This window comes from Choloepus didactylus, chromosome 1, assembly GCF_015220235.1.
Source record: "Choloepus didactylus isolate mChoDid1 chromosome 1, mChoDid1.pri, whole genome shotgun sequence".
NCBI lineage: Eukaryota > Metazoa > Chordata > Mammalia > Pilosa > Megalonychidae > Choloepus > Choloepus didactylus.
In genome coordinates, this window is record NC_051307.1 from 134,551,959 (window position 1) to 134,566,413 (window position 14,455).

The 14,455-nt window shown below is 34.9% G+C and overlaps 1 protein-coding gene across 4 annotated transcripts in view; it reads left to right on the forward strand.

Moving 5' to 3' along the window:
• Nucleotides 1–14,455, forward strand: part of IFT80 (intraflagellar transport 80) — a 213,833-nt gene that overhangs the window by 134,735 nt on the left and 64,643 nt on the right. For all 4 annotated transcript variants that reach the window (XM_037841715.1, XM_037841695.1, XM_037841725.1 and 1 more), the window contains exons 9-10: nucleotides 7,377–7,556; nucleotides 14,332–14,450. In XM_037841715.1, coding sequence (XP_037697643.1) covers nucleotides 7,377–7,556; nucleotides 14,332–14,450 — 299 coding nt within the window. The remainder of the gene's footprint in view (nucleotides 1–7,376; nucleotides 7,557–14,331; nucleotides 14,451–14,455) is intronic.

Sequence of the window (14,455 nt, forward strand, 5' to 3'; positions counted from 1 at the left end):
AACAGTGATTTGATTGTATAGTCCTGGTGCTCACAGTAGGGAACCAATACAGAATAACCCTACCACTTTGCAAAACAGTTTGTCAGAACCTTAAAATGTGTAAGTGTAGAGTTAACATATAACCCAGCCATTCCAAGAAAATTGAAAACATATATCCACACAAAATCCTGTACATAAATGTTCATAGCAGCATTATTCATAATAGCTGAAAAGTAGAAACAACTCAAATGTCCATAATCTGAAGAATGGATAAATAAAGTGTGGTATATCCATACAATGAAGTGTTATTTGGTAATAAAAATTAATGAAGTATTGATATGTTACAACATGGATGAACCTTGAAAACATTGTACAAAGTGAAAGAAGCCAGTCATAAAAGTCCACATATTGTATGATTCCATTCATATGAAATAGCCAGAATAGACAAATCTATTTAAACAGAGAGTATATTAGTGGTTGCCAGCAGCTGGAGGGAAGAGAAAATGGGGAGTGACTGCTAATAGATCCAGGTTTTCTTTTTGATTTGATGAAAATATTCTAAAAATACATAGTGGTGATGGTTGCACAACTTTGTGAATATACTAAAAACTGCTGAATTCCATACTTTTTTTAAAAGGATGGATTTTATGATATATGTTAGTTATATCTCAAGAAAGCTGTCATTTAAAAAATAGAAAATAGCCCTAAGGGCGAAATAGAATGCAGAAAAATTTTAGCTCCTCTATAATCATTTTGTTGATGGTGCTAGTATTGCTATTCTGAGTAATTATATCGGTGCTATTATGAACTGGGATTTTTGGCTGTGTGCAAAGAAATGCTAAGTTAAGATTAGTAAGGGTAAGTAAAAATCCTGTGATATCCTAGATTTGAATTGGAAGTATCAGTATGAATTCATGACAGATTTTATCTTGAAAAAATTTTCCTAGTTTTGTTCACAGAAAATGTCAGGCCTCGAAAAGCAGTGGCCAAATTGTAATGTTGAGCATCCCATGCACTTGGTAGTGGTTTCTAAATATTATTTTCCACATTTTCATGAAATGAACCAGGACTTATTGGAGAAATGAATGATTCCAGATATACACAAGGTAATATGCAAGATGAATCTGGAACATTTTGTCATACCAGATATAAGGGAAATGATCAAAGACTACCAGGTTGTGTCAAAAAGACTAGAAAACCAATTTCAAGGGGACCAACTGGCTCAAATTGGGCCAATTTGAGCATCAAATTTATTGAAACATGTTAGTTATATTAAAATTACCAAGTTAGTGATACTAACCACCAATAACAACAATAAAATTTATTGGTTAATGTTGAGGAACAAAAGACACGTTTGGATGCCAACCCCTAGTCCTGTGGGCATGAAACCATTTGTAAATAGGGCCTTTGAAGATGTTATTAGTTAAGGGTACCCAAACTGGATGAGGATGGGCCTTAATCCAATATGCTGAAGTCCTCATAAGCAAAGGAAATTGAACACAGACAGAGGAAGCCACAGGAGAAGCAAGAAGCTGGATGTCTACCGAACTCAGAAGAGAAAGGAAAAGATGCTGCCATGTGCATTGCCATGTGATGGATAAGCCAAGGAACCCCAAAGATTGCTGACCAGACAGAAGATACTGATCTTGGGAGGAAACAAAGCCTTCTAGCATCTGAAACCGTGAGCCAATAAATTCCTGTTGTTAAGCCACTAATTGTATGGTATTTATTATAGCACCTAGGAAGTTAAAACAGTTTTTGGTGCCAGAAAGTTGGGATGCTGCTATTACAAATACCTAATATGTGAAAATGACTTTGGAATTAAGTAATCAGTAGAGGCTGGAAGAATTATGAGGTGCTTGATAGAAAAAACCTTGATTGCTTTAAAGAGACTATTGGTAGAAGGTACTTCTGATGATGACTTAGAAAGAAATGATGATTGTGTGTGTTACTAGAAACTTGAGGAATGGTGGTCCTTGTTATAAAGTGGCAGAGAACTTGGCAAAATTTGTTCTGATATTGGGCTGAGGGTATATTTAGTATACACCTTATACTTGTATATTTAGCTGAGCAAATTTCCAAGGTAAGTGCTGCCTGGCTTCCCCTTATAGTAAAATATGAGAGGAAATGGACAAGCTGAGAATTAAACTCTTAAGCATAAAGGAAACAGCAATTGATGATTTGAAAATTCTCATTTCTCCAGATAGTATGCTCTGAAACCAGGTCCAGAAGTGCTCTATCAGAGATCTCCCTGAGCTTTTCTGGACATGAGTCCCCAGGGGTCAGGGCTTCTTTGCTGAAGTAGGTATAGCTGAGGATGGATCCTGTCAGCCATTTCAGTGGAAGTCGGAGTTGGAGATGCAGTTATCCGGGAAGGATTTGTGGAAAGTTTTATTGTCTGATGGTTTGGACTCCCTGAAACTGCATGCAAAGCCAGCAGGTTTTTTGCAAAATTTATATGAGCACAAGCACTGTCAACCTGGACCAAAAAGGACGGAGAAGGATTGAATTGAAGGAAGAATGACTTCAAGGGCAGAGTCACAGAATCCGAGGTCTGTTCTAAAGAGATCTAGGCCATGAGAGCATTTTTATAGAAAGGGCAGGTCATCACCTGAGGTTGAAGGGGGCAGACCATCTGCCCTGGTACTTGGCTTGCTCCCCATTGTTCAGGGAGAGTGCTGCCATCCCAATACTCAGAGATGGTGGGGTCCTGTGCCCTGAAATTCATGGGGAGCCTGGCTGCCATTCCTATGCTCAGAAAGGATGAGGGCCTATACCTCAGTTTTTGGGGAGAGCATGGCTGCTATGCAAGCACTTAGAAGGGGTGGGCTGCCACTCCATCTGGCCTAGAAGACAAAGCATCAAACCACAAATGGCTTTCAGATCTTGAAATCTAATGGAATTTGCCTGCTGAGTTCTGGACTTGTTTGGCCCCATGATCCCTATTTTCCTTCCAAATTTTCCCTTGTTAGGAATGTTTATCCTATGCCTGTCTCACCATTGTATATTGGAAGCAAAGAACTTGTTTTCTAGGTTTCACAAGTCCATCAGCTGGAGAGGAATCTTGCCCAGGATGAACTGCACCCATAACTGGTTTTGATGAGACTTTGTACTTATCATTTCTTCTGAAGTGACTTAAGACTTTTGGAATGTTGTAATGGAATGAATGTATTTTGTATAAGCGAACAGCATGTCGTTTTGGGGTCCAGAGGGTGAATTGTTAGGGAATGATTCATGTTCCCCACAGAAGGCATGGTTGAAGTCACAACCCCTGATCCTGTGGGTATAAACCCATTTGTAAATAGGATCTTTGAAGATGTTATTAGGTAATGTGTGCCCAAACTGAAAGAAGGTGGGCCTTAATCCAATATGCTGAAGTCCTTATAAACAAAGGATGGACACAGAGAGAGGAAGCAATGGGGAAAAGCAAGAAGCTGGAGGTCAACAAAACCTGAAAGAGAAAGGAGAAAATGCCGCCACATGCATTGCTATGTGATGGATAAGCTAAGGAACCCCCAAAATTGCCTGGACCCCAGGAAGAAGCAAGCCTTCCAGCCTCTGAAACTGTGAGCCATGAATTCCTGTTGTTAAGCCAACCCATTGTATAGTATTTGTTTTAGCAACTAGAGAAACAACACAGTTACATTCAGAGATTGCAAGGGAACCAACTTACAGTTTTGAAAACTAATGATAATGATAGGAAATAATCAAGAATTTATTCTACCTTTCATATGTGAACTACCTCCCAGGCTAACCAAATAGTAGATTAGGGGAAGTTTCTCTTTGTAGAATTATTGCAGCTAGTAAATGAAGAAAGAAAGATTAAAATGTTACTGGTTTGCTGCCCCTAAGGAATTAGTGGATCTGGTAATGATCCTCAATTGCTAGCAGCATAAAAAGAGAGACAATTAGACATTAAATGCTTCCTGATGGGAAGTACACAATACACCATCAGCTATGAAGTAGTCTTGCCAAAAAAATAGAACCTGAATCTGATCAAGGCTCTAGACCTAGCTACCAATATAAAGGAAATATAAGGGAAAGAAAAACATGTTAAATGACACCAGGAGACTGCAGATGGCAAAATCCAGATTGTGGAAAGCTATGAGAAAAATGAGCTAGTTTCTTCAACAACAAAAACTTGTAAAGGGAAAAAAGATGTGAAAGGGGAATTTATAAATCAAAAGCAACTAATTAACCAACCACAATGATTGTACCTTATTTGGATCTTGATTCAAACAACCTGAAAAAAAAAAAAAGGACAGTTGGAAAAGTTTGAACAGTAATTAGGTGATAAATGAATCATTAGTTGTTTTTAGGTATAATAATGTTATTGAGGTTAGGTTAAAAAAAGTGTCTGTGATTTTAGTGATATATGCCAAAATATTTAGTGATGTGATAATGTGGTATCTGGGATTTGCTTCAAAATAATCTGGGCCAGGGAGAACTGGGTGAGGTAATAGAAGAAATAAGATTACCATAAATTGATCATTTTTGGTAAGTGGAGATTCATTATACCAGTGGTATTTAAAGTGTTGCCTCCAGATCAGTAGCTTCAGAACCACCTGCCAACTTGTTAGAATTTCAAATTCTTGGGCCCCTTTCTGGATCTCCTGAATCAGAAACTGTCTGGTTGGTGTCCAGCAATCTGTTTTAACAATCTGTCCAGGTAATTCTAATGCATACTAAAGTTTGAGAATCAATGCTTTAGATTATTCTTCCTATTTTAGTTTATGTTTGAAATTCTAATTATAAACAGTAGAAAAAGAAAAAAAATTTGATGGATATAAGAAACCAAAATTTGCAAATAACTGTGAGAGACTGGTTTAGAAGCTAAAATGAGGTCATACAATTCTTAAGGGTTAGCAGATGCATTGGCAAGGTAGTAACGTGAGCCAGCTTTTAATGTCTTAAACCAAATCACAAATTTTACTTTTCTCTTAGACCAGTGGCTCTACACTAAAATCACCTGGTGAACTTTAAAAAAAAAAAATCCAACGCCCACCCCCAAGAGATTCTGGATTTGATTGGTTGGGTTAGGGCCTGGGCTTTTGTTTTGTTTGTTTATTTAAAGCTCCTCAGATCACTATAGAATTTTAATGTGCATCCATTGTTGAGAACCGATATACTAACTTTTTGTGCATAAGATTACTCCCATACCCAGAGAGTCTGAGTCAATAATTTGGAGTGGGTCTGTGAATTTGCATTTGTAATAAGCTCACAGGCTATACTTGCCAGTGCTGCTGGTCTGTGAACCACAATTTGAGTAACATCATCCTGAGGTAAGGGACAGTTTGTATAATCTTTAGTTAAATTAGTATTCATTAAGTAAAAATGATTTGTAAGTAAAATGAATTAAGTAAAAATGAATTCATAAAAATTCTTGTTTAATTTGTCATACACAAATGAATTTGTTTCATTTTATTGCCAGAAGTAGAATATTTGTAATTTTTTGCTTTCTAATCTTCTACACTTATTTTTAAAAAGATGACTTCACATATTATACATATTCCATTTTGAATTTATTCTTAATTTCAGAAAAGGAAGTTTTTTATATTTTGAGGCTGCTGATGAAGCAAAGCTTATTGTTTGTGCATTAGATCCTCCTTGCTTAACTTTGTTACAGGGCCTTTTACTTAATGCCGCCATTAAGCCATGGTTGGTGGTTTGAAAAGGAGGTGATGGTGAAAAAGGTGTCAGTAAGTAGCAAAAGAGTCATTCAGTGTTTTTTCCTATGTATAACTTTTGTTGGGGATTTAAAGTCATGTTTATAATAGTGTGAATTAGTGAATCCTTTTCTGTATTTTTCCAGTTTCTCCAAATTTGTTGTCAGAGAGAACCCATGGATAATGATGACTATCTGTGAAATGTAGTAATATAAAACAAAAATAAATACCCACCTGTTGCAGTTGCTAGAGCTACCATTATGCAAAATACCAGAAGTGGATTGGCTTTTATAACGGGGAATTATTAAGTTACAAATTTACAGTCCTAATGCCATGAAAGTGTCCAAACTAAGGCATCAACAAGAGGATACCTTCACTGAAGAATGGCCAGTGATGTCTGGAATACCTCTGTCAGCTGGGAAGGCACATGGCTGGCACCTGCTGGTCCTTTGTTCCGGGTTGTGTTTCAAAATGGCTTTCTCCAGATGTCTCTGGGCATCTGTCTTGGTTCCTCTCTCTCGGCTCCTGTGCATCCTTGCTTCTTTCTCCCAGGTCATTTCTCTCTAAACATCTAGGGGTCTTCTCTTTGCTTCTTCTGGACAAACTCTGGGCTTCACCTCTTAGCTTAGCATCTCCAAACGTCATTCTGTCCGCATCTCCAAACATCTCTAAGCATCAGCAAGCATCTGGGTCTCTGTCAGCTTTTAGCTTCTCTCTTAAATAAATACTTGAACTAATCAAGACCCATGCTTTCAGGGTGGGGCCACACCTCCATGGAAATAATCTAATCAAGAGTATCACCCACAGTTGAATGTGTCACATCTCCATGGTAACACTCAATCAAAAATTTCCACCCCAATCAAAAGACTAATAAATCTGCCCCTAGAAGATTGCATTAAAGAACATGGCTTTTTGGGGGACATAATATGTCCAAACCAGCACATTACCCAAGAGCAGCAGCAACAATGAATCAAGACTTAATTTGATTGTTAGGTTGGAAGAATGGAAAGATAATGTATACAAATTTAGTCAAATTAATCATCCTTTTCTTAGCAAATGCATATGCTGCATCTGAAAAATGAAAAACAATGCATATCACCTTTCAAAAAAGTTTTTTTCTTACTGTCACAAACACAAGAATCTCTTTTGTTCTAGTTGAAGCTTACTGATATCTCTAAATAACTTTCCCGAAGAGATAGATAGGTTTTGAAAGAGGTTATACTTACTACATACTGAAAGAAAAAAAGAAAGATATAAAATATAGATACATTGGCCTATACTACCATGATTTAAGATGTATTTCAGAGATATTATAGTTACCTTATGTGTTTAGTTTCATTTTTTAGTGACATTCTTGAAATAAGGGAATCAAAAATTTTTAGATGTAGGGAGTATACATAGGCTTAAGAATTGATGCCTTTGTTTTTTCTACATAATCTTTGTATTTATCTATTCAGTATTATTACTTTATAGTAGTAAGGTGAATTAAGTGGTTTTTTGAGTTCTTGAGAGACTTCATACATCATTTTATCATGTTATTCTACTGATTACTTTAAAATTATGTCTTTATCTTCTACATCAGTACACTACAAATTAAGAAACATATTTTTAGTAATTCTAGAATAAAGACATGTTCTTTAAAAAAATTATAATATGTTTATACCCAATTTGAAACTTGTTTTAAAATGTTTCCAAAGTAAGTAGATTTTTCTCTTGTCTTTTCTTCCCCAGTGGTCATATGCTTTAGAAAAGCCCAGCACTGGCAGCATATTTAATATTGCATGGTCGATCGATGGCACTCAGATCGCTGGAGCCTGTGGAAATGGACATGTTGTTTTTGCACATGTGGTGGAGCAACGTTGGGAGTGGAAAAATTTTCAAGTAACCTTAACTAAAAGAAGGACTATGCAGGTGTGGTAATGTACTGTTGTTGATTAAAACTTCTTTTTAGATTAGTTCACTGTATCATTATAAAATAGTTTTTCTGAAAAATTATATTTAAAACACATTTAAAATAATTCAGTTACATTAGAAATATTTTAACTATACTAGTAGTGACTTTATCATGACAAAGGATGAGAACCTTTCACAGACATAGAACTTGCATGCCCACAGCTACTGCAAGTCATGGGATTGGGGAAGGGATAGTGAAACTTGAAGCATTTAGGAAGTATGTGAATTCAGTTGAGAAAGAAGGGAAGAAGCTATGACAAATGGAAACAAGTTAAGAGATTTCATTCTTGGGGTATACTCCAAGGCAGTCCTAACTTGCTAGCCACTGGCAGGGTTAAATGGTGTTATTTATTTATAATTGTGTGAGCTTATTTAGCCTGGTTTAAAACAGAAAATTCCTTTTAAGAATTACCTGAAGAAAGCCAGAATTAGAAAATGGCAGAAAGTCCTTCTCGGGGGTTAGGAAGAAAAACAAGTAAGTATTGGATCAAGACAAGCAGATTGGAACATGGCAATGGGGTGGTATTCAAAGTCAGAGAACATCAGTGGGAAGGGTTATCTACTCAATTGTAAGCTTTTAAGGACACAAGAACTATATTCCACTCTTCTTTGTCTCCACTATTGGACCTAGCTCAGTGCCTTGCATATAATAAGCACTAAATAAATATTTTAAAAATCTAGTTGAAGAAAGGTAGGAGGAGGTGACCCTCTACCAAAGAAAGGGAGACTCTACCTTCTTCCTCCTTTTATTTCATCAATTGCCTTTAGTGTTCAGTATTAAGAATTCAGATTATTATAATTACTTTAAATATTGGAAGCACATATCTTGTGATTTCTTGGATGGGTCTATTCAAATATTCTGTTAGCCCATGTATTCTGATTTTTTATTTGGATAGTATGGTCACCAGATTCATAATGATTAGGTACATTATATTTTTCTTTGTTCTATTTACTTATTTTTAAAGTTTTAAACTTACTATTATGGATCATTTAAAATATACACAAATGCAGACAGAGGAGTAAAATGAGTATCCATGCATCCATCAACCAGCTCAGCAACCATGAACCCATGATAAAGCCTGCCCCATCCATGCCCATGTCTGTTTTCCTCCTTTCCCATTTATTTTGAAGCACATTCAGACATCATATTTCATTTGTAAATTTTTCAATATATGTATAGCTAAAATATATATATAGGTTTGTTTTAGCGTAACCACAATACCATTATCATATCTTAAAAATAACAATTCCTTAATATTATCAAATATCCAGAAAATGTTCAAATTTCTAATTGTCTTAGACCTGTCAAGTTTTTGGTTTGTTTGAATCAGGATCCAAAACTGTTTACATGTTGCAATTGGTTGATATATTCTAGGTCTCTTTTAATCTATAGATTCCCCTTCCATCTCTAATTTTACCTCCTGCAGTTTATTTGCTGAAGAAACAAGATTATTTGTCCTGTAGAGCTTCCTAGTCTGTACTTTGCCAGTTGAATTTCCTTCGTATAGTTTGACATCCTCCTCTTTCTTCTTTATTTCCTGTAAATTAGTGGTTTGATCTAGATGATGATGTAAAAATGTAATTGGTAATTAACCAAAACATCATTTACCATACAGTGTCCATGACTAAGAATGCATTGTGAGTCTTAATCAGCTGATTTGGGGTCACAATCATTTTATTCATATACTGCATGGGGGCTAGCCAATAAGTTCTAGTCCTAATTTCATAGATACCCCAAGATGATAACATATCTAGAAAAGGGGGTTTTTCTTTTATAATAGAGAGGAATCAGCCTAGAGATTAGAGGATTTTTATGTGATAAGATAAACAATAGAGGTTTTAAAATGGCCTATTTAATCCAAATATCTTTGAATTTAAGTTTATGTTTGTAAATAATTTTTTCAAAGTTTTGGAACCAGAACATAATTATTTTTTTAAAGTAATTGTTACTTTTTGGCTCTTTAGTGATTATAAAAAGTTTCTGTTGCATTTTTGCTGAACCGAGTCTATTCATTTTTTTAATTTTTAAAAATACCTTCATTCACTCATTCAGTGGATATTTATTGAGTGCTCCCTATTTGCTAGGCATTGGGCTAGGCAATGGGGAATACAATGGTGAACAAGATAGTTTAGTCCCTGTACTCATGGACCTTCTAGAAAATCTTTTTTTTTCCCCACAAATTCAGCTAAAAGTGATTTAAAGTAAAAAATGAAAAAAAAAAAAGACATTTTTTGGTTCTTGTGAAATCAAGAGATAAATTGATTTGAGGCATTGTTGGATTTAGAGGCTCAAATAATGTCAGCAGGACTTTATCACTTTCTCTTCCTTGACACTCCTTTTTTCTGTATCAGCTTTATTTTTCAGAAAGGCTCTTGACATTTTGTGGCTTTGATAGAACTAGGTTTATGATCTCCCAGCTTCAAGTCTAACAGAAAGAATGCTTTTCTTTCCCAGTATTTCCAGCAAAAATCCCAGCATTGAGTCTCATGTGCCAAGTCTGGGTCAAATGTATTTAGTCAGGGGAGATGAGTCACCCTATATGAACCACTTAAACTGAGAATAGGAGAAGTAAGGCTCCCAAAGGGAAATGGAGGCATGCTTACCATAAAAGACAGCATTTAATTCTGGGCAGACAAAAAAAAACAGCAGATATACATTATAATCTGTCCTTTTGGCTGTTTAGCAACCATGTTGTATTAATTATCTACTGCTGTGTAATAAATAATCCAAAAATTTAATAAACAGCAGTTTTTATTGTCTCACAGCTAAATGCTGTATGGAGCTACATATATGTGGTTATGGGCCTAGAAAGTTTGAAGAGAGAGTCACAGGGTCACCACCTGCAATTGTGCATGGCACAATTCTGGGAGGCACCAATTATGTAGATCTAGAGTTGTATAGTACACAACCTGCACAGTCATAAATCTGTGGCCCTGCAGACAATGCTTAACCTTTTCACCAAAGGATCTCTTTACCTTTCTACTGTAATTAAAATCCAGCTGATTCTTGAGACAAATATATCCCTCCCAGCCTTCTTACTTGGGATATTTTTCTTGTATACAGCATGCATTACTGGGTCTTGACGTGAGGTAGCTATCTTCCTTACTCCTCATTGCTGATTCCAGACCACTAAAATTTCTTCTTCCTTGAAAAATCCCAGTTCCTTTGAAATACCTACTGTCAGACTACTCTCCTTTTTATAGTGCTTTCTCCTACTCATTGAAGACTTAAGCAAACATATAGTAAGTTTTTCTTCACCACCATTCCTGGCATTGCTTGTTATAATTAAAACTTTTTTTTTATTTCTAAAAGACAAAACTATTTTCACTTAATGTAACTACAATAACATTTCACATTTCTCCAGTTGTCTCATAAATGTCTTTCCACAATATCAAGTTACATTTTTCCAGTCACTTTCTAAATATGCTCTTTATGGTTGGTTGGTTTGTGTTAGGAAACACCTAAGTCCACACATTGCATTTAGTCAATTTGTCTCTTTAGTCTTTTAAAATCTGAAACAGTTTCTCCTTGATTGTTTGTTTATTATTTGTTAAAGAAACCAGGACATTTATTCTGTTGAATATTCTGCATTCTGGATTTACTTGATTGCATTCCTGTGGGGTAATGACATTTCGCATATACATCTAACCCTTGTATTTCCAGTAGACTGGTTATTTGATTTAGATCCTTAATAGATATAAATGATACTTGATTGGTGATGCTGTGACTTCCTATTATACCACATCAAGAGGCACAAAATGTCTGCTTGTCTTTCTTTTAGTGATGTTAAGACTGATCAGTGGGTTCAGGTTTGTCAGCCTGATTCATCTTGTCTAGGTCCATCTTGAAAATGTCTAGATCTATTATTTCACTGAGGGTTGCAAAATATAAAATGGTAATAATTGTAACTCTAGCATTCTTTCTGCTAGAATTCTTCTATAAAAGACTTTGCCTCATCAACCATTTAGTTACCCTGAGGTGAGACAAATGCTGAAATATTTTCCTTTATTTACCAGTTTTCAAGTGATGAGTTGGTTTCCTAGCATGCCCAATGGGTTTCTTTTGTTGTTTTGTAGATGTTATCATTATGAACTCAAAGATTTTAACATTTTCGATGTGTTTTGATCCAGTGCAGTCATTATTCTCTTTAATGTTCAAGTTGTTCCATCTTTCACCAGTTGACTCCTGTGTTCTTTTGACGGGATTTCAATAGCTTCTTTGCATTCTGGTGTGACAAGACATTCCAGACACTCTTTGTTGTTTTGTTTTGTTTTTGTGTAATTATATTGAGATACAGTCACACACCATACAATCCATACAAAGTATACGATCAGTGGTTCATAGTATCATCACATAGTTGTACATTCATCACCAAGATCATTTTTAGAAAATTTGCATTACCCCAGAAAAAGAAATAATAAGAAACAAGAAAACCCTACACATCCCATACCCCTTACCCACCCTCTTATTGACCACTAGTATTGCACTCTACCCAATTTTAAGACTTACAGTAGAGGTAGATTAATTAAGACAGTGTAGTATTGTTGGAGATAGGCACATTTTTTTTTTCTTTGCTATATAGTTATACAATCATTATCAAAGATCAGGGCTGGGATCAACCTGAAGGCCTTAAATTTCTGAAAAAATAAACTTACTAAGAAAAACTTTTATAGAGACTTTGACAGAGCCCAGGATACTCCTTAGGGTTTTCAGAACTACTGTTGGTTGAGGCTTGACATACTGTGCAGTATCTGACATTCCAGACATTCTTGATGGGCATGAAAATTTGTTTAACTTTTTTGAAGTCAATTTAGCAAGATATATGTATGAAAATATAAAATGGACATATTCCTTAACCCAGCAGCTTCATGACTCAAAATTTATCCTATAGAAATACTTGCATAATTATACGAAGATGTTGTTGGCACAATCAATAATAGTAGGAAAAATTGGAAACAGCCTAAATATCTATTCATCAATGGAATATCATAGAGCCATGAAAATGAACAAGGTATATCTGTATGTAACATGAAAAGATGATGAAGATATATTGTTTGTTAGGTGCAAAAAGCAAGCTGGGGTAAAGTACATATATGATATCCATTTTGGTAAAAACAATTCTAAAATACAAATTGTATATGTATTTGAATATATATTATAAGGGGTCTGTGTTTTTTATATTCTTAAATTTGGAGATTGCATTACTAAAGGTATTAAGTAGTGAAAATTTACCTGGTATCTACTGTGTGCCAAGTATAAATACGTTCAAATAATTTATCACATTTAATCTTCATAACTCTAAGCCTTAGAGTCTATGGAAAGTAATATTTTTATTCCTGTTTTATAGATGAGAAAATCATGGTTCAGAATTCATTGACATGTTTAAACTAGTCTTCAGCAGTAGCTACCCTTACCCATAGTTTAGCATTCTCAATCCTCAAATGTCAGCTTCTCCAGGCATTTAGGCCTCTTCCAGTCAGCTAGATAGAATTATCAAATAGATCTTCATAGGAAAATAAGTATGAGACATTTTACAGAATGTTTTGAATATATAATGGTTTGTAGTCTTAGGAGTATGTGTCTGTCAGGTTTGAGTACCTTCCTATAGAAATGATGAACTAAATGGTGGTCGGATAGTCTACCTAATCTACAAAAGCCTGTTTATTCTATATAGTTGTGCTATGGGTTTAGGAATTAGAAAGAAGACACTTTTTCCTTTTAATATAGGGTCAAGCTTTACACAATTTTGAATTCCTGAGGTTTGACTCTGTCTTTCTATCTTTCTTTCCATACCCTTTCATTCTTCATTAATACTATAATCATAACATTTATTTAGAAAAATAACATTTTGAGGAGAATTTAAAGAAATACTAACTTCATAAAATTAAGTTCTTTTTCTCTAATTTGCACCTCCTACTGTACTGCCTTACCCATTCTGTTATTGACTAGAGATTGGGTAATCCTAACTTGACCAGCATTTTTCTTGCTTTGTTGCAAATTGTCCATCAACTTCAACATTTTTGGCCAATATTGCCAAGTGTCAAAATCCTTGCAACCTTTATTTTGTTACAAATTTTTATAATAGTTTTGACTATCATAAACAGTTCTCTCTTTGCTATTTAGTGCTCGGCTTTTATATACATTATCTCTTGTTTTTCACATATGGAAATACTTTCTTCCCTCAGTGCAGCTTGGCTTCTTCACTATGCAATTAATTGGTTTCCTTTCTAATAACTCCTATTTTGATTTTCAAAGTCATTATCTTTCTTTTTATCTCATTTAAAGATTGCTACATTTCTTATGTTTTAACTTAAAACCTAACTCTAAAAAGATATTCTTACCATTTGGGGCAGAAGTCGTCACATAGTCTCTTTCCAACTCGAATATGCCACATTCTTGAGTGTATCTGTGTTATAGCATTTTTCACATTATCAATACATTGATATATCATTCAGCTTGGCTTGCAATTTAGCAGTCCTTATGGTTTTTTTCAACTTATTTCTAAGAGATTTTCTGTATTTGTACTTTTGTTGGTTGATTTTTATTACCCAAATATACATTTTATGCCTTGTTCCTATTGAATTCTTTTGTTTTTTGTAACTACTAAGTAATCAAGAGTGTATTTAATTTATATGTTTTGAAATGTTGCTAACTTACCTAATTAGGTACTGTTTAAACTTTTGATGTGTGTTTTTATGTTGTTTGTTGGTAATTTCATTTTTCCTTGTTTAGGTTCGTAATGTTCTTAACGATGCTGTGGATTTACTGGAATTCCGTGATAGAGTCATTAAAGCATCTTTGAACTATGCACACTTAGTTGTTTCAACATCTCTTCAATGTTATGTGTTCTCGTAAG